Source organism: Crocuta crocuta, unplaced genomic scaffold (assembly GCF_008692635.1).
Source record: "Crocuta crocuta isolate KB4526 unplaced genomic scaffold, BGI_CrCroc_1.0 scaffold312, whole genome shotgun sequence".
Classification (NCBI taxonomy): domain Eukaryota; kingdom Metazoa; phylum Chordata; class Mammalia; order Carnivora; family Hyaenidae; genus Crocuta; species Crocuta crocuta.
The window spans coordinates 573,770-600,441 of NW_027527378.1; the positions used below are offsets into that span (position 1 = coordinate 573,770).

Consider the following 26,672-nt stretch of genomic DNA (forward strand, 5'->3'; position numbering starts at 1 on the left):
GAAGTAGCTGCCTTTTTAAAAAAATTTTTTTTCATGTCTTTATTTTATTTTGGGAGACAGAGACAGAGTGGGGTAGGGGCAGAGATAGAGGGAGACACAGAATCTGAAGCAGGCTCCAGGCTCTGAGCTGTCAGCACAGAACCTGGAGCAGGGCTCGAACCCACGAACTCTGAGATCATGACCTGAGCCGAAGTCGGACGATTAACCGACTGAGCCACCCAGGTGCCCCTAGAAGTAGCCTTTGAATCAAACCCAACAGAAGGAAGCAAACAGAGAAGGGGTCAAAGTTGGTACTGCAACATTAGTTATAATAGGGGGAAAAGGAATAAAGGAATACTTTGATTATAACATGTCCATTGATAAAGTCACTAAAATTATGTTTATGAAGAGCCTGTAAGATCATGGGGAAAATGCCTAAGTTACAATGCTATATAATAAAGATTATTATTTATGCAAACAATAAGACCTTTAAAAGAAAAAAAAAAGACTTGGAGGAGACACATTCAAATGAAAATTGACAGTGAAATTTTTTCTTTATATTTTGTTATATTTTCCAAACCACTTACAGTGAATTCATATTGGTTTTCACAACCAAGAAGTATTTTTATAAGCGCCCAGTTTATTCACAAAGCTATGACAATATTATTCATGGGTTTCTGCTATCTTTTGAGTTCACACTTGCAGCCTGAACTACATGGATGCCTCTACCTCTGAAGGTCAGTTCACTGGACTGGTGACGAGAACTTGGACACAGCAGCTCAAGGACCTAGGCCCAGGGGCCAGAGCGGCAGGCCCTGTCATGGGAGGGACCATCTGGTCACTGCAGTCTGAAGCCCAGGAGGCATGGCATCTAAGCTGCTATGGAAGCCAATGGCCTGGGCGGAGGAGCACTGTTCACGGTCAGGAGTTTGGAGCCCGCTCCCGGCACGGGTACTATGGACTGACTGACCACTCCGGGCAGATGGCCAGCCTCTAGAAATTACACTGTTTGGATGTAATTTGGGTAAATGAGGGTGTGTCTAGAAGGGGGTCTCGGGTAGTGAGAGGAAAAGGTGAAGGGGCCAGGCCTACTGATACTAGAGAAGAAAATCCTACGAGGGGGCTTGACACTATCTGCAGATATTAAGCTGTCAGAAGTAGATGTGATGGNAGTCCTCAGGAGGCTGGCTGTGAGCATGTTGCAGAGTCAATGCACATAATGTTATCAAGAGCATGCTTTTTCTTTACAGGAATAACTTATTTTGGGTTCTGACCAATGTCTGTCCCTCCCCACACCCTTCTCCCCGTAATTTGGGCTCAAGTGACCCTGGCTCACCAGACGCAGTCATCTGGGCCAGGAACAGAAGGAAGAGGGAGGTGGCGTCCACCTGGAGGTGGCCCCACTGGTCGTCACCCACCACGGTGCTGCAGGTGGCAGTGTTGTACTTGGCGTGCAGGCTGTCCTTGGTACTCTGAGTGTGCTTGAACTTCTCCACTTTATCCACCTGAGGGAGAAAGCAAGCCGGCTCTGCACAGTTAAAGGGTAGACAGATGGCAGAGGCCACACCCAAAGTCCATGTCTTGGTTCTAGACCTCTTATCAGCCACCTCTGGGAGCCAGAAATGACCCAACCCAGTGGAATTTTAACAAGCTCTGCAGGGTGACAGGTCAAGCCAAAGGGCTTGTCTGCATACGCTCAGGAGCTGTGACACTGGGTAGGCATGCAATAAGAGAGAGGGGGGACAGAGGACCCATTTCAACTTCAACTTCTTGTTTCCTTATGTCAAAAGGACAAGTGCAGCTAGGTCTTTGAAGACCAACCAGGCAGATGCTGATGAAGGGCGGGAACAGTATCATTCGCCTTGGAATGTGTGCAGATCCGAGTAGGATGTTCTGGACACAGAACAAGCTCAATGAATTGTATATTTACTCCTCATCGAAAATACCGGTAAATAGTAATGTCAGGTTTTAAAAACTCAAGCATTTCAACTCAAATGAAAAGAAACACTTTTATAAACTCAACAAAATAAACAGTATTACGTGGCTGTCTGGGAGTGCCTTTAAAAAACGATTTCTGGGGTACCTGGGTAGCTCAGTCAGTTAAGCATCCAACTCTTGATTTTGGCTCAGGTCATGATCTCATGGTTCATGGGTTCAAGCCCCATGTTGGGCTCCACGCTGACAGCATGGAGCATGCTTGGGATTTTCTCCCTCTCTCTCTGCCCCTTCCCTGCCCGTGTTCTCTCCCTCTCTCTCTCTCTCTCCCTCTCTCTCAAAAATAAATAAATATTGAAAATAAATAAATAAATAAATAATGGTTTCTTCCCCATTTAACAAAAGGGCATGTTCTCTTTTTACACAAGTAACTCTTCAAAAGAGATTCTGAGTAATGGGAGCCTTTGAGTCTGGGTCTTTAACAAAGGTAATTTAAAAGGACAAAGGTCCATCAATGGATGAATGGATCAAGAAGATGTGGTTTATCTATACGATGGAATACTACATGGCAATGAGAAAGAATGAAATCTGGCCTTGTGTAGCAATGTGGATGGACCTTGAGGGTGTTATGCTGAGCAAAATAAGTCAGGCAGAGAAGGACAAATACCATATGTTTGCACGTATAGGAGGATTAGGAGAAACTTGACAGAGGACCGTGGGGGAGAAGAAGGGGGGAAACAGTGGGGGAGAGGGAGAGAGGCAAACCATGAGAGACTCTTGAATGCTGAGAACAAACTGAGGATTGATCGGTGTTGGGGGGAGAGGGGAGATGGGCATGGAGGGGGGCACTTGTGGGGATGAGCACCGGGTGTTATATGGAAACCAACTTGACAATAAACAATTTGTAAAAAATAAAAAATAAAAAAAATAAAAGGACAAAGTAAGTAAAGTATTTCCTATTTCTCTTCCACTTGAGAAGAAAAGCTCAAAATGCTTTAGGAATGTTAGCTGCCACCAGGGAAGTGACAAAATACCCTCAGATGAGCTGAAAACACATTTGTCATTTTCTGCCTACCTGTCTCATCATGCACTGGAGAAGACCCCGCATCAGTTTCACCACGTTCTGCGGAAATAAAGCGGCATCAGTGACAAGACCGGCTTCCGGCTCCGTACACCACCTCCTCACTCATGGCCAGCACACCAGGGCTACCAGAGACGCCCCCGAGAGGGCACAGACCAAGCAGATGCATGTCTCTGGTGGTTCGGATCATCTCCAATCCAGCACGAAGAAAGAACATCTTGACGCAGCGACTCATCTCAAATAAAGGGGTCGCACCAGACGGCACCTTCAGCCCTGAAATCCCTGGACTCCTCACTGGCATTTTAGCAAGACAGTGTTAATAAACCTAGTACCCTGATGTTTAATTCTGATGTCACACTTCTCACGAATTCATTTTTGTTATGCTAAAGATGAATTAAGTCCACCATGCCTGACCCAAAGCAATGACACTTTGCCAAAGAGCCATTTGTGACACTGTCACTGGACTATTGAGTAAAGTTCTTACAAAATCCAAGTAGCCGCCAAGGTTTCTCAATAATATGTATTGCAACCAACTACTATAATTATTAGTATAACCAGTAACAATAGTGCGATGATAATCAGACACTGTGTTCAGGGACTGTATAAGACACGTTACCTGGATTCTATGTAATTCCTGCAAACAACCTTATGAGGTGGGTGTCATTATTACCCCACTTTATAGATGAGGAAGCCGAGGCTGAGACAGATGAGGCAACATTGCTAAAGTCACCCAGATGGCAGGTGGTGGAGGCAAGGACAGAGCCCAGGCCTCCGACTCCAGAGTTTGGGCTCTCCATCAATACGTTAGGTTGCCTCCCATTTCCTTCACAATTTGGGCCCATCAAAGGGCTGCTCTTAATATGTCCTATTAGAAATACCATAAAACAAATTCACACGTGGCTACAGAATGGGATATTTTGTAGGCCGAGGTAGACAGACTGGAAGAAGTCCCCACCCAGGACCATGAGCATCTCCTGTCTTGGAGAATGTACATGGTTTGCAGGGGAGGAATGTAGTGAAAGGCCATGAAAGTTAATTACCAGAGAAAAGAATGAATTATCCTTCAGATCCTTCTACCTCTAAAATCCTAGAATTCTAGAATACACTTTCACTTTATGTCATAAACTCTTTTGAGGCAGAAAATGTTACCTGATAAGGTTATAACTAGCATCGTTATAATGAACATTTTCTGCAGTGTACAGCATAAACATTTGTCAGCTGACTTCCTCTGAAGTAAAAAAACAAGTTATTTCCTATTATGAAGAAGCACAGTGGTTCCCAACTGGGGGGGACATTCCCCTCCTCCAGGGGTGGGGGAACATCTGGAAATGTGGGGCTGGAAGCATTTTGCTGTCACCGAGATAAAGGTGGGGACTACGGGCATTTAATGAGTCGGGACCAAGGAGCCTAAGAGTCCTGCAACGCAAGGGACAGTCTCACACAATAAATGACTGTGCTTCCTAAGCCCCAAACACAACGGCATCCCTGTTGAGGACCCCTGGAAGATCCCATGTTATCTTCCATCATCAAGGGAAATGTTTCTCTTTAGTTATTAACCACACTCAACAAAACAATCTGCCCTGTTCGTGCCTCGTTAGTCACAGAGCAGCAAATCTACTCAACTCTAGGCTGTATCAGAAAACGCTTACAGAGGGGATGCCTGGGTGGCTTAGTCGGTTGAGCGTCTGACTTTCGCTTAAGTCATGATCTCGCGGTTCGTGGGTTCGAGCCCCGTGTCGGGCTCTGTGCTGACTGCCAGCTCAGNCTCAAAAATAAACACTAAAAAAATTTTTTTTAAATGCTTACAGGGGAGAAGTGCACAGTGTGTGTGCACATGTATGTGTACACAGGCAGGCCTTACTTTGATTTTGTCTCAGGGAGGATGAGGTGTCTGATGAACGTCCACACTAAATTATTACACTGCTAACAACGGCTCGNACTTCTTGGGGGAGCCCTCAGTGCTTGCCGGAGCATTTTTTTACAACTACCTCTTGCCCCACCTCCAAGACTTGGTGATTTTATTGCCTTACACTCAACAATGTCTAGTCAAATCCACACTATCCTTCCCTTGCTCCCACAGAAAGGCTTCCTCTCTTAAGTCTCCCCACTGCCGTCAAGGCTGCCCACCACTCCTGCCCACTGTGTTTGCTATAACAAGCACTGATTAGGCTGTAAGAACTCTTCCTGAATCTGACAATCTACTGGCTGGGAGGCCAATAAGGAATGTATGAATCAAAGATAAATCTAAAGGGTTCTCCCGCTAAGAGAACTATATGTCAATGCTCTCTACTTCAATGCTGTCACTCAAAATACTCTGAAAATACCTCCTGTGCTCAAAGGGAGGAATATTTTCTTGTATACTCAATGATGGCAAATCTTTGTTTTGGGGAGTATGTCAGGTTCTGATTCCAGAAATCAGTAAGAGGACTTCACAGCGCTGTGCGGTAACATAGGCACGAATATGGACAACACCAATATGGTTCAAAATTAAAAGGAAACTATAAATTAATAAGACTGCTTTGGAACCCCTCAAACTAGAAAGGGATTTCTAAGGGAAACTCCCCAAGTGTTTTAAGCAGTATCAATACTGTTTGGATACATACCCCTGCAACATGACTATTACAGAGTATACACTTTGGAATGTGTATTTCCGGTGTGCTGACTCTTTAAAATAATCATTATATTAGCTTATGACTGCATTTTGTATATAAGTATATATAAAATTGACATAGCAAGTGTGAGAGAAATGTAGCTAGTTACAAATTTGGATGCTTGGTTTTCCTATTCAAGATAGTATGATTTTTGTTGCTTTTTTAAGGAAGGAAAAAAATCTCAAAGAGAAAGACCAATGAGAATTTGAGGCTACCTATCTGCCTCCCTAAAACAGTCTACAGCAGAAATGGATGTGACACACACACACAAAACCATTCTATGCAAACAGCTGCTTCCTTCTAGGCTTTTCGGTTCAGGGGAAAGGGGCTGAGCAACCAACATGGCTGCCACTCAGCATTACCTGCTCCAGTTCATAGGCTTTGGCCTTGTCCTCGTCACGGTCTGCATTCTTCCGGTAGGCCATGCCCAGGCCCCACACTGCCAGAATGCTGTAGATGTTATCTCGCACCCAGGCGTCCTTCTGTTCGTGACTGGCTGACAGCAGCCCTGTGACCGGATTCTATTAGAGAAGAGACACAAAATGACTCAGCGCCACCTTTACCCAACTCCTAGCAAACGAATGCCTGCCCTGAGGGGACACACAGGGGCCAGGAGAACAAGTAGAAATAGGAGTTCTAGTCCTTGCTCTGCCACCAACAGCATGATCTTGGGTGAGAAGTGACGTCGCTTCTCTGCGCTTTGGTTTCTTCATCTGTATAACAGAAATATTAAACTAAAAAGTCTCTAGGGAACCTCCTAATGCTGAAGTTCTTGTTCTTGTGCTTTCAAACCAGATCATACTATTGTGACAAACAAAAGGAATGCCTATGAGAGTCTTAGAAATCTGAGCACTGCAGGCTTTAGGTCTTCTTCTGCCTGCATGTTGCCACACCAGCTGGTGAAACACTGAACCTGGAGTGAGAGACTCAGATGCGGGGCCCCACTCCACCAGTCCAGCTCTGTGTGCCAGAGGAAGCTGCCCACCCTGTATGGGCCTCCACAGCCTTGTCTGTAATCCAGCCATTGCATGTGCCCAAAAAGGACACTGAACTAGAGAACATCAGGGGGTCCTATTTAGCTATGATATTTAAACATTTTTTTAATGTTTGTTTATTTTTGAGAGAGACAGAGACAGAACGTGAGCAAAGGTGGGACAGAGAGAGAAAGGGAGACACAGAATCCGAAGCAGGCTCCAGGCTCTGAGCTGTCAGCAGAGCCTGACACGGGGCTTAAACGCATGAACTGTGAGATCATGACCTGAGCCGAAGTTGGATGCTTAACTGACTGAGCCACCGAGATGCCCCTAGCTATGATATTTAAAAGGGCAGCCGAGTCACTAAAAAGCCAGATCTTCACACACACAAAAGTATACACAATATTCATAACAATATTAGTCATAACAATCCAAAAGTGGAGACAACCCAAATGCCCATCAACTGATGAATGAACAAAGTGTGGTCTATACAATGAAATGTCATTCAGCAATAAAAAGGAATGAAGTATTAACATATGCTACAGTATGGGTGAACCTTGCAGATATAATGCTAAGTAAAAAAAGCTGGTCCCAAAGACCACATATAGTATCATTCCATTTATATGAAATGTCCAGAATAGGCTAATCTGTAGAGATAGAAAGGTTAGTGGTTGTCTAGAGCAGGGGTGGGGGGAGGGGAGAAGGAAATGGGGTGTGATTGACTGTTAACAGGTTTCTTATCATGGTGATGATGCACGACTCTGTAAATATACTAAAAATCATTACATTGTTTACTTTAAATAGCTTTTTAAAAGCCAGTGCTAATAAACTCTGTGCCTAGAAATAAAATGGCTAAGATAGAAAAAGAATCCCATAAAGATAAACCCTTGTTGACTTTTCCTGAAAATATGCAAAGAAATATGTATCTAATAAAATACATCCAAGAGAATATGGAGCCTTGCCAGCTTAAAAAAATTACTCAAAAAGGGACCAAATTACTAGAAGGAGGCTCATGAAAAAACTGTTGGTTACTTTCAAAGTGATACTGCCACATTTATTAGGTCAAAAAAAAAACCCAAAAACACCCAAAGAAACAGACACCGGCAGAGTTCCAAATGGTCCCACATGAGGAATTAAATATTGGACTTTCTCCTTTAACTAACGTTTGCTCTCTTTAAAAACATCTAGAACTCAACTGAAACCACCCACAGGGGCAAGAGAGTTTTGTATTTTGACACAGTTCCATAGCCAACAATTACACATCAATGATTTTAAAGAACTGAAGTCTAGAAACGGCTGAAAGTACAAGTCTTACTCCAACACTGGACAACCGGAGTTTAAAAAAAAAAAAAATCACTATGCACCAACAACGTATCACATACGCAACTTTAACTGTCCTGAGGCCAGCTGGCTAATCCCAGGACAGCAGTCACCAGGAGATCCAGAGACAGAAATCAGCCCCTTCCTCGAACAGCCATCAACCGCGAGTCCATAGAGACAAACAGCCTTCCGATGACACAGCAGTGACTACTTACACATAGTGCCAAGTGTGGTTTGGATTATGAAATGTCACTGTCCTGTTAACTGAACATTACTTCTTTGATTCCTTAGTTCAAGCTTAACTGTTGAGGCGGATTAGTTTATCCCCACCCAGAGCTAGAATGTCTGAACCCCTCCTTTCACTACAGAGATGCAGTCTCGGTGTTAAGACCCCCAGTTTCCAAACTGCACACTCAAACCATGTTAAACTGCAGTGCTACTGCACTCAGTGAAAGGAGTTATGAACTGTAAGTTATGAATTTACTATTTAAAAAGTTTTTAAATATTTATTTTTGAGAGAGTGGCAAAGCATGAGTGGGGGATGGGCAAAGAGAGAGGGAGACACAGAATCTGAAGCCGGCTCCAGGCTCTGAGCCCGATGAGGGACTCGAACCCATGAACCGTGAGATCATGACCTGAGCCGAAGTTGGACACTTAACCAACTGAGCCACCCAGGTAACCCTTGAATTTACTATTATGAACTAAACATCTGTGTCTATTCATATGGTAAAATCTAATTCCCAATGTGATGCCATTCAGAGGTGGGGCCTTTGGGAGGCGATAAGGTAGTGAGGGTAGAGCCCACATGAATGGGACCTAGGGCCCTTCTAGAAGAGGCCAGGATACCAGCTCGCTCTCTCTCTACCACGTGAGGTTGCAACAAGAAGGTGGCTGCCTGCAACCTGGAAGAGGGCCGTCACCGGAACCTGACTGTGCTGGTACCCTGTTCTTGGACTTCCGGGTTTCCAGAACTGTGAGAAATAAATATCTGTTGTTTAAGCTCCCCTGTGTGTGGTTTTTTGTTATGGCAGCCCTAGCTAAGACTTGCTTCTCTCTTTAAGTCTATAAAAAAAATCACATGCTGGGTTGGAAGATGTGGGAGGTTCCGTTTTGATGTAATTCATAAAAAATCAAATGATCACACATTAGGAGATACTCTGCACTGCCCAGTCTGCTGTCCCTTCTAAGCTGAGCCAGTGGTTTTGCCTGTGTGTTACTTGCTCCCCTGCTTAGGGGTGGCTTATGCTGCACCACCTGCATTCTCGCTCACTGCTTTCTGTGAACCACCCCACAGGTCTGTTTCTTCAGAGCTCTCCCTGGGGTCTTTTTCTTGCATTAGTAATCTAAATGGAAGGGGAACAAAGGGCCTTTGTAGCTGCTGCAATCGTACAAGCTAAACAGAAACAAGCAAACAGCAGACAACAGGACAGTGGGCAGATCTTTTCAGGCTAAGCCAATGGCTTCAGGTATCATCATTGTAACCACATGCTGCTTTCCAATCTTTTAAAAATATAATTTCATTATATCTATACCCACACATAGCCTTCAACGTTTATACTTAAGAGCAGAGGTGCTGAGAGGCTCCTGGGTGGCTCAACTGGTTAAGTATCCAACACTTGATTTTGGCTCAGGTCATGATCTCGCAGCTGTGGGATGGAGCCCCGTGTTGGGCTCCTCACTGAGCATGGAGCCTGCTTAAGATATTCTCGCTCTCTCCTCCCCTCCCCCGCCTTTCTCCCCCACTTGCATGGGCTCTCTCTCTCTCAAATAAAATTAAAAAAAAAAACACCACCACCCCAGGTGCTGGAAACAGCCTACGTAAAAAAGCTCTACCACAATCCAGCTGTGACCCTGAGCAAATTACTTCAGTGTCTCCACCTATCAAATGGGGATTAGAATAGTACTCAGTCCTCATAGTGTTGTTTGTGAGAATTAAATGAGTAATTTAAATCAAGCAATTTGGACTGTGTCTACCATAAATCAGTGCTCAATAACTGCTAACTATATAATCAACCTATCTGAACAGATTTCATTCACATTACTTTTTCATAGGATTATTTCTGGAAATCAGATGGAGACAGTGGTTAGGAGTACAATCTACAAGTCTCCTTAACGTAACCATCATTATTTTCATCAGGAAAAAAAAAGCCTGGTGCCTTCTTTTATTTTTACATTAAATATGACTAGTGGATAGGTTTATCCCATTGATAGGTTTGAGACAAAAACCCTGGCAACTCTCCACCCTCTCCACCCCCACGTCTTTGCCTTTCCCCTTCTTTAGCCCTGAATTTTGCTCAAATACCTATTTTACTAAACTCTGTACACTTCACCTGTAAATTAATATTAGTGACAAATTCTGTAATAAGCACCACTACCGCCTGACATCCATTTCCTTCCGTGAAGGAAGAAGATGGGGCAGACTGCAGACAACGGAGCTATGAGGACAGCCACGAGGAGTCAAGGGTAGTGTCCCAATGTGGAGATGGCAGAGGCCTGAGCGAGGAGACTCACACCCTTGCTGTGAGGGAAGTGACAATGACAGCCTTCAACTCGAGGAGAAGAGGCCTGAGGCAGATGAGTCCCAAATAAATTGTGTTTCATTGAGTACAAGGGGCCAACAGTTGGGCATTTTGTCCTTCAGTTTCAGACATTTGTTGCCCCCTCTTACCTTTTCCACCACTTCATTTCTAAATTAGAGAAAGTGCCCTTTATGGTGCCTGTTTATGAGAGAAAGGCCTAGAATGAATGGGGCCCAGGGCTTGGCTTCTGTGCTATGGTAACAAACATCACTAAAACCTTGGTGGCTTATAACACCAAACATTCGTTTGTCTTCCATGCCTCGTGTCCATCAGTAGTCAACTATGCTTCCGCTCTGCGTTGTCTTTCTTCTAGGAACCAGGCTACTGGAGCAGCCTCTACTCACAACACTGCCCATCTCATGGCAAACGGGAAAGACACAGCAAAATATGAGCTGCCTCTTTGGGCTGCCAGCCAGAATGGACACAGATTACTTCCCCTCTTATCCACGAAAGCAAGTCTCGTGGCCATATCTGAGTTCAACAAGGTAGAGATGTGAAATCCCCCTCTAAGGATGGGAAGCAAATAATGGTGAACAACTATTATGTGAACAACTATCTAAACAGCTATTATGTAAAGAATTGTGAATAATTATGCTGTCATGATGACCTTACCTGCTAGCTGTGGTGGGCTGGGACCCCCAACTTTACAGCCCACCCATAAGTGAATCTGAAGCAATCAGAGATTAATACGGTAACGAGCAATTTGCATTTTGCTCTTTGGCTTATAAAAAAGTATCAAACTGAGATTCCTACTCTTTAGGATAGGGGTAGGAGGAAAAAGGAATTCAGATAGTAGTATCAGGTAAGGTCTTTGCTGACTTCCCAGAAAAGAATATTACCAGGGATGCAGAGGAAGAGTACATAAAAATGAAAGGGTCAGCTCACCGTGAAGACTTAACAAGCTTAAATTTGTCGGTACCTAATAAGAGACAAAGGGATAGACACAGAGTGGCTAGAATACAGAGTCCAGAAAGAGATCCACACAAATATGACAAATTGATTTCTGACCAAAGTCTAAAGACAAATGGGGAAAGGACAGTCTTTTTATTTTTTTAAAGATTTTATTTTTAACTAATCTCTACACCCAACATGCATATCAAACTTACAACCCTGAGATCAAGAGTTGCATGATCTACTGACTGAGCCAGCCAGGCACTCNTTAACCGACTAAGCCACCCAGGCGCCCCAAGGGATAGCCTTTTTAATAAATGGTGTCAGAACACAGAAATACAAGGGGTAAAAGAGAATATTATGAACCATTATATGCCAACAAATTGGATAACCCAGAATAAATGAATAAATTCCTAGAAGCACACAACTTTCTAAAACTGAATCACACAAATGGAAAGATATACCACACTCATAGAGTGGAAGAATTGTTAAGTTAATTAAATTAATTGTTAAACTGTCCATACTACCCAAAGCAATCTATGGGTTCAATGCAAGCCCTATCAAAATACCGATAGCATTTTTCACAAAACTAGAAAAAATCCTAAAATTTGTATAAAGCCACAAAAGACCCCAAATAGCCAAAGCGATCTTAAGAAAGATGAACAAAGCTGGAGGTATCACAACCCCAGCTTTCAAGATACACTACAAAGCTGTGGTAATGAAAACAGTATTGTACTGGCACAGAGGCTAACACATAGATCAACAGAACAAAACAGACTGCCCAGAAATAAACCCATGATTATATAGTCAATTAACCTCTAACAAAGGAGATCAGAATATACAATGGGGGAAAGACAGTCTCTTCAATACATGGCTCTGGGAAAACTGGATACCTATATGTAAAAGAATGGAAATAGGCCACGTTTTTACACCACATACACAACCTAGCTTGGAATGGATTAAGGACTTAAACATAAGACCTGAAGTCATAAAATTCATAAAAGAAAACATGAGCGGTAATTACTTGGATGCTGGCCTTAGCAACATATTTATGGATAGGTATCCTCAGGTAAGGGAAACAAAAGCAAAAATAAACTATTGAGACTACACCAAAATAAAAAGCTTCTGCATAGTGAAGGAAATCATCAACAAAACAAGACAATCTACCGAATGGGAGGAGATATTTGCAAATAATATATCTGATAAAGGGTTTATATCCAAAGTATAGCAAGAACTTATACAACTCATTAACAAAGCAAAAAAACAAATAATCTGATTTAAAAATGGGCAGAAGATCTGAAAAGACATTTTTCGAAAGGTGACATACAAATGGCCAATGGACACATGAAAAGATGCTCAACACCACTAATGACCAGGGAAATGCAAATCAAAACCGCAATGAGATCACCTTAAACTGGTCAGAATGACTAGAATAGAAAGGACAAGAAAGAGCAAGCGTTAGCAAGGATGTGGAGAAAAGGGAACACATGTGCACTGTCATTAGGAATGCAGAGTAGTGCAACCACTATGGAAAATAGTACTAAGGTTCCTCAAAAAGATAAAAAAAATACAAATGCCATGTCATCCAGTAATTCCACTACCCAAATAAAATGAAAGCTTACTTAAAAAGGTACATACACTCCTATGTTTACTGCATCATTATTTACAAGAGCCAAGATAAGGAAGCAATCCAAGTTTACACTGATAAATGATTGGAAAAAAATGTGGTTTATATATACAATGGAATACTACCTGGCCATAAAAACAGAATAAGATTGTGCCATTTGTGACAACATGAATGGACCTAGAGGGTATTATGTTAACGGGAGTAAAAAAGAGAAAGACAAACGCCATATGATTTCATTTATATGCGGAATCTAAAAAACAAAAACAAATAGAAACAGATTCATAAATACAAAGAACAAACTAGTGATTGCTGGGGGGTGGGGGGAAGAGGATGAGGGAAATAGGTGAAGAGGATTAAGGGGGACAAACTTCTAGTTATAAAATAAATAAGTCACAGGGATGAAAAGCACAGCACAGGAAATACAATGATATTGTAAATAACTGTGTATGGCATCAGTTGGCAACTATGCTTACTGTGGTGAGCATTTCATAATGCACAGTATTATCACATCACTATACTGTACCCGTGAAGCTAATATAATACCATATAGGTCAACTACACTTGAATTTTAAAAATACCCAAAGAAATACTACAATCACTCAAGGAAAAGAATGAAAATAAAAAGATGTGCTATTTTTAAAAATGTGAGTAAACAAAAACAATAAACCTTATGTGTCAAAATAGCGGTTAACATGGTTATGGAACAAAGCAAATACCAAAAATAATGAGCTAAATAAAAGATACATAATGGAAAAATCTTTTGAAACAGTTTTGGAATGACCGGAAATCCATATGCAAGAAAATGAATCTCAATCTAAATCCTGCATCTCATACAAGAGTTAACTCAAGGGGCTGGTTAAGTCGGTTAAGAGTCCAACTCCTGATTTTGGCTGAGGTCATAATCTCACAGTCATGAGATCGAGCATCATGTCAGGCTCCATGCTGAGCTTGGAGCTCGCCAGGGATTTTCCCTCCCTCTCTCTCTGCCTCGCCCCTGCTCGCTCGCGCTCGCGCTCTCTCTCTCTCTCTCACACACACACACACAGCCACGCTCTCTCAAAATAAATAAAACATTTAAAAATTAACAAAATCACAGATATAAATGTTAAATGGAAACTTGTAAAACTTGTATAATTAAACAGAAGAAAAACCTTCATGACCTACAGTTAAGCAGAATTAGCCATGTTGTACTAAAAGCACGATCCATAGAAGAAAAATTGGTAAATTGGACTTTAGTATAATTAAAAACTTTTGCTCTGTGAAGGACACTGTTAAGAGATTAAAAACAAACAAACAAACAAACAAGAGCTATGGACTAGGAGAAACTATATGCAAGTCACATACTCAATAAGAGAATTATATCTAGAATATATGAAGAACTCTCAAAACTCAACAGTAAGAAACAAACAGCCTAATTTAAATACTGGTAAAAACAAACAAAAAACCTTGGACACGTCACCAAAGAGGATTGATGGATTACAAGTAAGCACATAAAATGCTCAACATCATTAGCTATTAAGTGAATGCAAATTAAACTACTATGAGATACCACTACATACCTATTAAGATGGTTAAAATTAAAAATACTGCCATTACTAAATGCTTGCAGCGATGCAGAATCACTGGAGTCTTATGTTGCTGGTGGGAATGCAAAGTGGTGCTGCTGCTATAGAAAACAGTTTGGAAATTTCTTTTTTAAAGTTTATTTATTTTGTGAGAGAGAGAGGAAAAGAGAGAGGGCATGAGCAGGGGAGGGGCAGAGAGAGAGAGAGAGAGAGAGAGGAGAGAATCTCAAGCAGGCTCAGCACTGCCAGCACAGAGCCCCATGTGGGGCTCGATCTCAGAAACCGTGCGATCATGACCTGAACAGAAACCAAGAGTCAGATGCTTAACTGACTGAGCCACTCAGGTGCCCCCAGTTTGGCAATAATAGGTGTCCACCTGGGTGGCTCAGTCGGTTAAGTGTCCGACTTTAGCTCAGGTCATTATCTCATGGTTCATGGTTTCGAGTCCCACGTTGGGCTTTGTGCTGACCGNGACATTCTTGAAAAGACAAAAATATAGTAACAGAAGTGATCAGTGGTTTCCAGGGTTAGGGGTGGGGAGAGGGTGTGACAAAAGGGTAGCAGGAAGGAGATCTTTTGGGGTTGAAGGAACTGCTTTATATCTTGATTATGGTTATGGTTACATGACTCTACACATTTTAAAATTTGTAGAATTGTACACTAAACATACAAAAGAGGAAATTTATTTTGATTTCTAGCATTTTTATTTTTTGTTATTTTTTAAAATATAACTTATTGTCAAATTGGCTAACATACAGTGTGTACAGTGTGTTCTTGGTTTTCAGGGTAGATTCCATGGTTCATCACTTCCATACAACACCCAGTGCTCATCCCAACAAGTGCCCTCCTCAGTGCCCATCACCCACTTCCCCCTCTCTCCCCCCCTCCTACCCTCAGTTTGTTCTCTATATTTAAGAGTCTCTTATGGTTTGCCTCTCTCTCTCTCTCTCTGTTTGGAACTATTTTTTTTCTCCTTCCCCCATGGTCTTAAGTTTCTCAAGCTCCACATATGAGTGAAAACATGTTATATCTTTCTCTGACTTATTTCACTTGGCACAATACCTTTCAGTTCCATCCGTGTTGCTGCAAATGGCATGATTTCATTATTTCTCACTGCCAAGTAATATTCCATTGTATAGATAAGCCACACCTTTTTGATCCATTCATCAGTTGATGGACATTTAGGCTCTTCCCATAATTTGGCTACTGTTGAAAGTGCTGTTATGAACACTGGGGTACATGTGCCCCTATGCATCAGCACTCCCATATCCTTTGAATAAATTCCCAGTTTTCTAGCACTTTTAAAAAAAGTTTTATTGGGACATAATTCATAATTCATACACCATATACTTTACCTATTTAAAGGGTACAATTCAAAGCTTTTTGCTATAGTCAGAGACTAACAGAAACATCACAGTTAATTTTAGAATATTTCCATCACTCCAAAATGAAACCCCATATCCATTATAAGTCATTTCCCATCTGCCCCTGACGTTCAACCTCCCAGGCCTTGGCAACCACTAATTTACTTTCTGTTCCTATAGATGTGCCTGTTCACATTTTGTATAAATGGACTCATACCACATGTGATCTTTTATGCCTGGGTTCGTTCAATTAGCATAGCGTGTTCATGGTCTTTCAATATTACAGATGTATCAGTACTACATCCCTTCTTATTGCAAATAATATTCTACTGTATACATATAGTATATTTTGTGTTCCCACTCATTAGTGGATAAACATTTTGGTTTCAGCGAGTGTAGGGGTGCAGTAGTAGAGGATGACCAAAGAAAACAGTATACATGACTCCCTAAGGGTGGTGTGTATGCAGTTTAAAAAATACATATTCAACATTATAAGTGTCTGCTAGAAAAATTAAAAAAAAAAAACCTAAAGCATTCCTACAAGCTCAAGAAAGAACACTTACACAATCTCCTTGGCTGGTTACAATACAAAGATGATTCTCAGAGTAAGCAGAAGACGGGGCATATTTTAACAGCAGAAGAGAACAGAGGTGTGGAAATGGTGACAGTTGCTGCCCTTACAGGGTGTGTAGGCAGAACAGGAGAGGAGGTAAGAGCTGCAAAGTAAATGCTGAGCCAGTACTGGGCCAGGAGAATGCTTATGGACCTGGACAATTGGTCAAAACAAACTAGACAGAATTCACCAAGAATTTATGGGGCTCATATGTTTAATAAATGTTTGCTGAACTAACCTTATTAGCCAACACTCCCACATATTTGATTTGAATCAGTTCCCTTTATACATACATTCCCACCCCAGGGGCCCCAAAACATCTTTAACAGAACTTCTGTCTTTTCCAAATCACCTCCTCCTTCCCAAACCCAGCAGCTAACCTGTGACACTGACATTATCCCATCCCAACACAGAGGTACAAAAAAATTTCAACCATACAACATTGACTACAAGTTTTAACAGTAACCTATAAACTTCGTGTGAGTGGATACCAAAAAACCCAATGCTGTGTTAATGGAAGTAAAATTCTGAGAAGGAGGGAAATGAGAGTCTCACTAAACTGGCAGTCTCAAAGACCACATCTAGCATCGTCACAGCCAAAAATCATGCTTTTTAAAAATTCTTAAATGTTTTTTATTTATTTGTAAGAGTGAGAGTGCGAGTAGGGAAGTGACAGAGAGAGAGAGGAACAGAAGATCTGAAGAGGGCTCTGCGCTGACACAAGCAATCCCGATGCGGGGCTCAAACTCAAACTCAAAAACTAACCCTAACCCTTGACCAAACCCTAAGGTTCACCAGAACACCTCACCAGGCTTGGCCCCGCACATGGGCCCTCATTTCAGCTTTCAAGGGAGATCAAGGGACTGGCGCCACTTCGGCCATGGAGACTGTCCAGGTCGCAAACCAAACCCTAGACAAGGCTCTGACCCGATAGGGAGAGGAGTCCTAAGTCTGAGAACATAGCGGACCTGAGGCCCAAAAGCGGTACAGGCTACTGCGGCATGGAAACTGAAATGTCAACACAACATTCGCAAAGCTCAGAAACAGCCCAACGAGAGGGGTCCTAAAGTCTGAATAAGCCCGGTACGCCCAAACACTAAGGCTGGCCGACACCGTCCTATGTGCTATCAACTCAGCCCTATTGGAGGACAACAGCATCATTAGTGGGTCAGTTCCCTGAGCATTTCGAGCCTAGACCATAACCCTAGCCCTAGGCCGCCACCACACCCTAACCCTAGCCCTACCACCCAGGCTCACCAGAAACCTACACCCGAGCCAGACCTGTGCATGTGCCCTCACTTGTGCCCTCCCGGGAGATCGCGGAAGAGGTGCCGCTTTGGCCCTGGACGCACCCACGGAGGCCGCCGTAACCCTAGCCAAGGGTCTGGACCCCGGGGAGCCGAGTCCTCGGCTGCAGAACCCCGCGGACGTTGNCCGGCAACAGCAGCACGACCTTGGTCGGAGGCCCCAACGTGGCCTGGCCGACCCAGGAGTCGGGCCCTTCCAACCATACGCTAAGCCTGGCCGGCACCGTACCGTGCGCCCTCAACTCAGGCCTCTGGCTGCACCGCGGCACGACCGTCGGATCCGTTGCCGGAGCGCCTCAGCCTCAGGGCCTAACACTAGCTCTAGGCCTCCAGCACACCCTAACCCTAGCCCTACCCTCCAGGCTCAACAGAAACCTACACCGGAGCCAGACCCGTGCATGTGCCCTCACTTGCACCCTCCCGGGAGTTCGCCGAAGTGGTGCCGCTTCGGCCCTGGCCGCACACACAGACGCTGCTCTAACCCTAGCCAAGGTTCTGGCCTCCGGGGAGCCGAGTCCTCGGTCGGAGAACCCCTCGGAAGTGGGGCCCAGGAGCGGGGCAGGCTTCCTCGGCATGGCACCTGAAACGTCCCCAGGATGTTCGCCAAGCCCAGAAACAGCGGCACGACTGCGGTCCGGGGGCCCCACCGTCGCTGGGCCCACCCAGGAGTCAGGCCCATCCAACCATATGCTAAGCCTGGCCGACACTGTACCATGTAACCTCAACTCAGGCCTCTGTCTGCACCGCGGCACTGCCAGCGGATCAGTTCCTAGAGTGTCACGAGGTCTGGCCCTAACCCTAACCCTAGCCCTCCACCACACCCTAACCCTAGTCCTAACCCCCAGGCTCACTGGAACCCTACTCCTGAGCCGACCCCCCGAATGGGTCCTCATTTCAGCCCTTCCGGGTGATCACAGGACTGGTGCCACATCGTCTCTGGTGACTCCTCTGATGCAACGCAACCCTAACCCTAAGGCGGCTCTGGTGCCATGGGATGCCCTTAGTCTGGGAACACGTTCGACTGGGGTCTAGAACCTGTGCAGGCTTCCTTGGCAAGGAATGTTGAACGTCACCGCGACATTCAGAAGCCCGGAAACAGCCACACGAGGAGGGTCCTGAGGCCCCACCTGAGCTCATGCTGACATTCTATCAAGTGAGCCATCCAGGCGCCCCCAAACACCATGTTTTAAAATGGATATTCAGTACTTAGAATGTCCTGAGAGTGTTATTAGGGCTATGAATTGGCTGAAAGCCAAATCTCATGGCAACGTGGGAAGACTCTGGGTATTTAGTGAAGACTTAAGGGAGAGCAAGTTAACATCTTCAAGGAGCTGAGAAGTTGTCCTCTGAAAGAGGGATTCAATTTCCTCAGTTACTAAAACTCAAGTCAGATTTCAACTATATACAAGGACTTCCCTAACATTTAGAATTTTCCAAAGAGAATGGACAAGATTGTAGGTAGTGCGGTCTCAGTCTGGCATTATTTGGGCAGAAGGAGCCAGAGCAGCACCACCCACCCCTCGCCAAAGACACACACACACAAGAGGTGTAGTGTATAATGGAGTGGTTAAGGGCATGAGCACTACTCTACGTAAGATTCAGCTGGGTTCAAATTTCTGTTCTGCCACTTACCTGCCATGTGATCTTAGGCAAATTACTTAACTTCTCTGGGCCTTGATTTCTCTTTCTATAAAAAAGAGGACTCAGACCAGATTGGAGAGCATGAGTCTCTCTGGGCCCTTAACTTCATCCCTACCCTAATGGAAACAGTTGCCTCTGCCTGTCCTGCACCTGTTCCCCCTTTCCTGGTAATGGCCTGTAATTTCCCCTACTGTGACTCCATGAGATTCTGGTGGCGCTGGCCCATCCCTGCCTGCCCCCTGGCCCCAGCCCCAGCTTCAGGGAAGGACATGGCATCCCAGGCCTGGCCAATCTAGGCACAGCTCAGGAAGGAACACACAGCCCAAACTGGATCAAGTGAGCCAGCCTCAGTCAGGCCTTGTGCTGGAGCTGCTATAGGAAAAGCTTTCTTTTTTGCAGAGGCCACTGCTCTAAACCAATACAACCCGGGGCTGCCACGGGCCACTGCTGCCACCACGTGGGACAAGCCTGCCAGAGAATAAAGCCCACTCCAAGTCAGAGAAGGCCAAGCAATGCAAAGAGACACACTTGATCATTTCAGGTCCTGAATCCAGCCACACCTGAATCCAGAACAACCCCCCAGACTTTTCAGTTATTTGAGCAATAGATTCTTTTTTGTGCTGAAAGGCAGTTTGAGGCGGGTTTCGGTCATTTACACCTGACAGAATCCTGACAAACACAATCACAATGTTTAAATGGCCAAAGTGAACTAGATACCATAAAAACATTTATTTGATGCTATTAAAGACATCCAAGGTTGAGGCAATCTTAAAGCAAAATACATATGCCCCACAGTACTTAACACTGTACAATTCAGTTTCTAGCTGGAGGCCACAGAGATGAATGTGGTCTACACGCCAAAACTGGTGGAGTGTAAGTCATCTCCTCCCCTTCCTCTGTCCCACGAGAAGACTGGAAGAGCTCCTCACTGACCTTCCTGCCTCTAGTGCTGGTCCCTTCCAATCCATCCTCCACAAAGGAACGTCACAGAAAGAACTAGAATCTCAATCACTGCCCTGCTCAGGATTCTCCAATCCTACAAGAGAATCTGAGGCCACTAGATTGCCACATGAGGCACACCATGTGTGGGCTCCTCCTCGCACATCTGGCCTAACCACCCAACGCTCGCTCCTTCGCTCCTGCCCCCAAGCTGGAATTAGTTTCTTGCATGCACTCTGCTCTCACACTTCCCAGCCCCTGGGGCTGTAATACCCTCATGCCAAATGGCTCTCCACACACTTGCTCCTCTGGGAGGCCTCCCTGCTCGCTCCCTTTTCCTACAGTCCACGAGACAGAGGTCAGAGGCTTCTAGCTAATGCCATCCTTAGTCCTTTTTCCTTTAGATTAAGAATGGCTAAGTACATGTCACTGCCTTGCTCAGTTCTGAGGGAGAAAAGTACAATTCAATTATGCAAATGAAATGCCTAGAAGAAACTAGGACAGATACTGAAAATACATGATTATTCACCATCACCCCCCCCATTCCAACCCCATGTTGGAAAGCAATAAACAGAAAGTGAAAAATTCTGATATAAAAACTCCGCAAACTGGTTAAATTCATTTGTGGTGCTGAAATTTTATTCTAGCAACTACCATTTAAAATATGAAAGGGGATAGGGAAGGGCAATGCCTTGGTCTTGCAAGGTTTGTTAAAGTGGGAATTCCAATAGCCCTGGTCTTTTTTTAAAATTTTTTAAGGTTTTATTTATATCAGAGAGAGAGACAGGGAGAGAGAGACAGCATGAGCAGGGGAGGGTCAGAGAGAGAGGGNCTCAGTTTAAAAAGAGGTTTTGTATCATGTGATATGTAAACCTTGGGCATTCAGAGAATGCTGCTGGAAACTTTAATATGCGGCAGCCTCATGCTTTTACCAAAGGAGATCACAGGTGTGCAACTTGCACTCTCAAACTATGTCTTTTTCTAAACTGCTGCTTATCAGATTGTCCCCTCTGGGTTTACAAATAACATAAAAGCTCTGAGGTGTCTTGGGGCTAGGCATTTGCACCATCTCCCAGGACTGAAGGATGGCTTCTGGGGAAATAAACTGGGTCAGGAGCCAAGAACCACAGGCACCCACTTCAATCCAATTTTGTTCCAGCTTCATTCCAGATCCCAATGCTCATCTCAAAACTTTCGAAACATACAGACACTGTCTAGGCCCCTTAGCTACAATCAAATGAACAAATGATTTTACCACCGTCTTGGGATATTTTATTTCTTTGCCTCCCTCACCGATTCCCACAGTAAGGTGGAGTATTACTGAGATGTTAGTCTAGACCCAGTTGTGAAAACTGACAGAGTACAAATGCAGTGGGGTTGCTGGGATCCTCTTGGCCAACACCTGAAGCCTGAGGTATCAGGGATTGCTGGGTGCCAGCCTAGCAATGTTTCCCCCCAACACAAGAGTTGTGGGCATCACTATTTATTTGCAGCTCTAAGCCTGACTTTTATTCCGTTAGGTTCAGGTTCAGAGCACCGAGGTACCACACGTCACTCTGAATCTGGACTCCGTGGAGGATCTATTAGGAGCTAACTGATGGGCTTTGGGGGACAGGAGGTGGAGGTACACGAGACTCCTGGAGATTCTTTGTAAGCATTTTTCTCAGGAGACAATAAAACATTCAGCTTTCATCAATTCCCAAATGCTTCTGTAACTCATTTAAGAACCACTACCCTACATGTATGTTATAAACATTAATTATGGTCTCTCCACCCGGTGTGAGGCAGAAGTGGTAATTATTTCACTCTTTTACTAATAGAGTGAAATAAATATCACATCTGTGTCACAGTATTTGAAGAAAGAGCCTATGAAAGTTTCACTATTTTACCAGGCAAAAAGAAGGAGAATGCAACTTTAATTGGTGTTCACAGCAATCTGGTGTATCTAAAGTATTTCTCTCCATTCCTCTCATCAAGGGGCTGTCAGCTCAGCTCACCAGAAGGATGACCTTGAAAAAGGTCCTCTCGAACAAGGGGGAGAAGAAGGGCGGAAATGGTGGGGGAAAGGGAGAGAAACAAACCATGAGAGACTTTTGAATGCTGACAAAAACTGAGGACTGATGGATGTGGGGNTAACTAGATGATCTTTTGGATTTCTGTAAAACTTGAAACAATTCTAAATCTCACCCGTGCTTGGGTTATTACAGTCCTCTATTTGTTACATGGAGGATTCAAGGACTTTTTTCACTCAATTACTCAAATGTTTTTATCTGGCACTAAAATATTTAAAAGCTGTGCTGCAAAGGGCACAGCAAAAGCCCTCCTCCTGGCACCCAAAAACAGTTGAAGCAAGAGGGGGCAAAAGGCAGAGCACTGACTTCTGTGAAGGAAAAGATGTCATCCATTCAGTGCTTTCTTTCTCCAATCAGCACACAGAACAGACAACCATCTATCGCCCTAAAAGGGCTCGAGGATCCTAAGGGATCTGGGGACCACGCTCCTGAGAACCGCTATACTACTTCAAAGCAGGAGTGGGTATTTCCTGTCCATGTTTTAGAAATTCTTACAAGTATGTGTCCCTAAGTAAGGAAGAATATTATTTGGGGTGCCTTTAAAGCTCTACATACACAGCAGCACACTATACTTATTCTTCTATCATTTGTTTTCACTAAACTTTAAATTTCTGAGGACCATCCAGTTTGATACATGGAAGTCTAGGCCTCTCATTTTAGGTGCTATATAGTGTGTGGATATTGTGTGGCTAGATCTCTATTTGTCCTTTCCCAAAGTGATGAACATTTAGATTGTTTCTAGTTTTTCCCTTTTACAAACAATGTCTCAACCAATGTCCTTGTACATGTCTCCTTGGGTAACGGGTAAGAGCACATCATTACTATATATAACTACATATGGACCTCCTGGGCCACGCGGTATGCGTAGCTTCAGTTTCACCAGTATCTCCAAACTGCTTTCCAAGGTGACTCTATCGCTTAACAGTCTGTAACTTACATTCTAAGGCCCAGACCCGAGCTCATCACTAACTGGATTTCCTCTTCTTCTTAGGCCTTCAGCTATACTACATTTCCCATCTTCCCCTGTAGTTAGATGTGACCATGTGTTTGAGCTCTAGCCAAAGGAGTGTGAGTAAAAGTAAAGTACACAGCTGCCATGCCTTGGCTGTCAAACTCTCCCATGAACAATCTTCTGTACTCTTTCCTGATCCCCCAGCTGGGAGTCGACATGCAGAGTGACCTTGGGAGCTGTGCATTGAAGATGGCAGAGACACTTCACTAGATGACACCCCTACTGACCTGCACCCACACCAGGCTTTTACATGAGTAAGAAATAAATTTCTGTGCTTATTCAATGACATTTTGGGCTTTGTTAGGTCTATCTTAACTAGTACCTCTTCCCCATCTGCACTCTCAGCTGATGAGCAGGTCTTATGTTTCACTGAGAAGGTAGAAACAATAAATGGGAACATGGTGTCCATGTACTCTGCCTTGCTTCTTGTTTTGTTGAAGAAACCATCTGTGCTCCTCTTTAAGGTCACCCCCACATGTGCTACATTCCACGCCTCTCACTCACTGAAGGACTTTGCTCCAGTGCTTTTCACTCTGCCTCTCCTCAGTCTTCCTTGGCAGTTGGGTCATCTTCTGGATCTATCTCTGTAAAGCTCCTATTTGAACATCACCTCTTCTCTGTCTATACTCATTCCTATAATCCCATCCAGCCTCATGACCTTTTAAACACCACATATATACCAATATAACTCCGGGATTTTTATCTCTACCTCAGACCCCTCCCTTACTTCTAGACTCATATATTCAATTGCCTACTTTCCATTTCTACTTGGAAGCCTAATGGGCACCTCAAACTTAATAGAAACTCCTTATCTTCCTCCCCAAGTTTGTTCCTCCACAATCTTCCTCACCTCAGTAAACGGCAATTCCATCCTACCAGTTGCTCAAGCCAAAACCCTTAGAGTCATTCTTGACTTCTCTTTCTTCCACACACCTTACACCCAATCCACCAGTAAGTCCTGTTGCCTCTACAAAATTTCCCCCAAACACCACCACTCCCAGCGGTCTCCACTACAGCCACCCTTCTCTGGACCATCATGGTCCAGCTGCAGAAGCTTCTTAATTGGTCTCTCTGCTTTGCTCATACAGACAATATTCTACGCGGGTGATACAGGGAATCTTTTCAAACATTATTCAGATGTCACTCATCTGCTCAAAACCCACTCATGGCTTCACTTCCCACTCAGAATAAAAGCCAAATTCCTTGGCCTTCAAAGATGAATCAATAAACAAAACCTCTGAATGTTCCTCGGTCCTTGACTGTAAACCCATCCTGGACTAGGACATTTTTTGTTTCTTCAATTTAATAGTTACAGATCTAAAATTTAATTTTTCCTCAACACAGGTAACATTCATCTAGAAAACTGTCCATTTACATTTCCAAATTTACTGCCAAAAATTATCCATAGTATTTTTCCATTTTCTCCTAACACTGTTTATTTGTCCCTCCTCCCCAGCTCCCATCAACCCTGCCAAAAGTTTCCCTACTTGTTAGTCTTTTCTAAAATACAGTTTTTGGTTTTGTCGATCTTTATTGTTTTATCTTACATTAATTGTTGCTCCTATATGATTTCCTTTCTTCTATTTTCTTGGGTGCACGGTTATCTTTTTCTCAATCTTGAGTTCATTAATTTTCAAACCTTTCTTCTTTTTTTAAATAATGACAGGTGCCATATTATTTATTTATTTGAGAGAGAGAGTGTGCACGTGCAAGTTGGGGAGAGGGGCAGAGGGAGTGAGAGAGAGAATCCCAAGTGGACTCCGTGCTCAGCACGGAGTCATACATAGGGCTTGATCCCATGACCTTGGGATCATGACCTGAGCCGAAATCAAGAGTCGGATGTTCAGCCGACTGAGCCACCCAGGCACCCCTTTTTCTTCTTTTCTAGTATTTACTTCAGAATATAAATTTCTTTTCAAATTCCACTTTAGCTGTATCTCACAAATTTGTATCTGGAATGCTTCTGTTGTCATTCAGTTCTAGATATTTCATAATTTCCATTCTAATTTTTTCTTAGCAAGATACACACACACATCCATGACACATATATATGCATAATCTATTTAGATAAATTTAGAAGTGGGCTTAGCAAGATTCCAAACGTATTTGGAGGAGCTTCAGGAGTTGTTTAGTTATTGTTCTCTAACTTCCTTGCATTTTGACTAAAACTCTGGTGTGCATCAAGTTGATCAGTATTGTTAAGACTTTCTTTATACCCAGGGTGCCTGGGCAGCTCAGTTATGCATCTGATTCTGGATTTCAGCTCAGGTCCTGATCTGAGTTTGTGAGACTGAGCCCCGCATCAGGTTTTGTGCTGACAGGGAGAAGTCTGCTTAGAATTCTCTGCCCCTCCCTGTGCATGCACACTTGTGCTCTCTCCAAATAAACATTAATAAAAAGACTTTATACCCTAATTTATCATCAATTTTTGAAAAGCTTTGCAAGGTTAAAACAAATATGTTTTTATTGGTAGGGTGCAGAGTTCTATGCCTGCACATGTGGCCGAATTTGTTTCTTACGGTGCTCAAATTTTCTATGTCCTCATTATCCCTCTGCTTGGTCTATTAGTATCTTAGAGAGGGAAGTTTAAAAGCTCTTAGTAAGATTATGGATTTGTTAACTTCTACAATTAGGTCAAGTTTTGTTTTATACATTTTGCAGCTATTTTGTTAGTATTCTGCTAAATTAAAATTGCCTTATTTTATTGAATTATCCTTTTATCATTTAGTAATAATATTCTTCATCTCTAATAATTAAAGTTTTTAAAATTTCAAACTCTACTGCTTGATATTAGCAGAATCACATCAACTTCTTCTTGGTTAGCATTTGCCTCTATATCTTGTCCAATTAAACTACTTTCAACCTTTCAGTATCCTGTTTTAGGCTGTGTCTCTTATAAGCTACATACATATTAATTTTTTTTTAGTATTTTCTATTACCTAGCTAATTTAAACATTTACATTTACTGTTGGTTACTAATACAGGTGGACCGACTTGCATCTCCTTATTTGTCCTTTATGTTAATGTATTTTTTTTTAACTTCCCTCTCTCCTTAAGCACTCTTTTCCTTCCTTCTCTTGGAGTGATTAAATTTTCTTTATTCTTCCATTGTTTTAAAAGTT

The 26,672-nt window shown here is 43.3% G+C and overlaps 1 protein-coding gene across 1 annotated transcript in view; it reads right to left on the minus strand.

The window, feature by feature from the left end:
- PHKA2 (phosphorylase kinase regulatory subunit alpha 2) overlaps positions 1 to 26,672 on the minus strand; it is a 72,443-nt gene that overhangs the window by 41,653 nt on the left and 4,118 nt on the right. Inside the window, 3 exon segments of the mRNA XM_077769203.1 lie at positions 1,316 to 1,484; positions 2,990 to 3,037; positions 6,009 to 6,167. Of these exon segments, the coding sequence (XP_077625329.1) occupies positions 1,316 to 1,484; positions 2,990 to 3,037; positions 6,009 to 6,167 (376 nt within the window).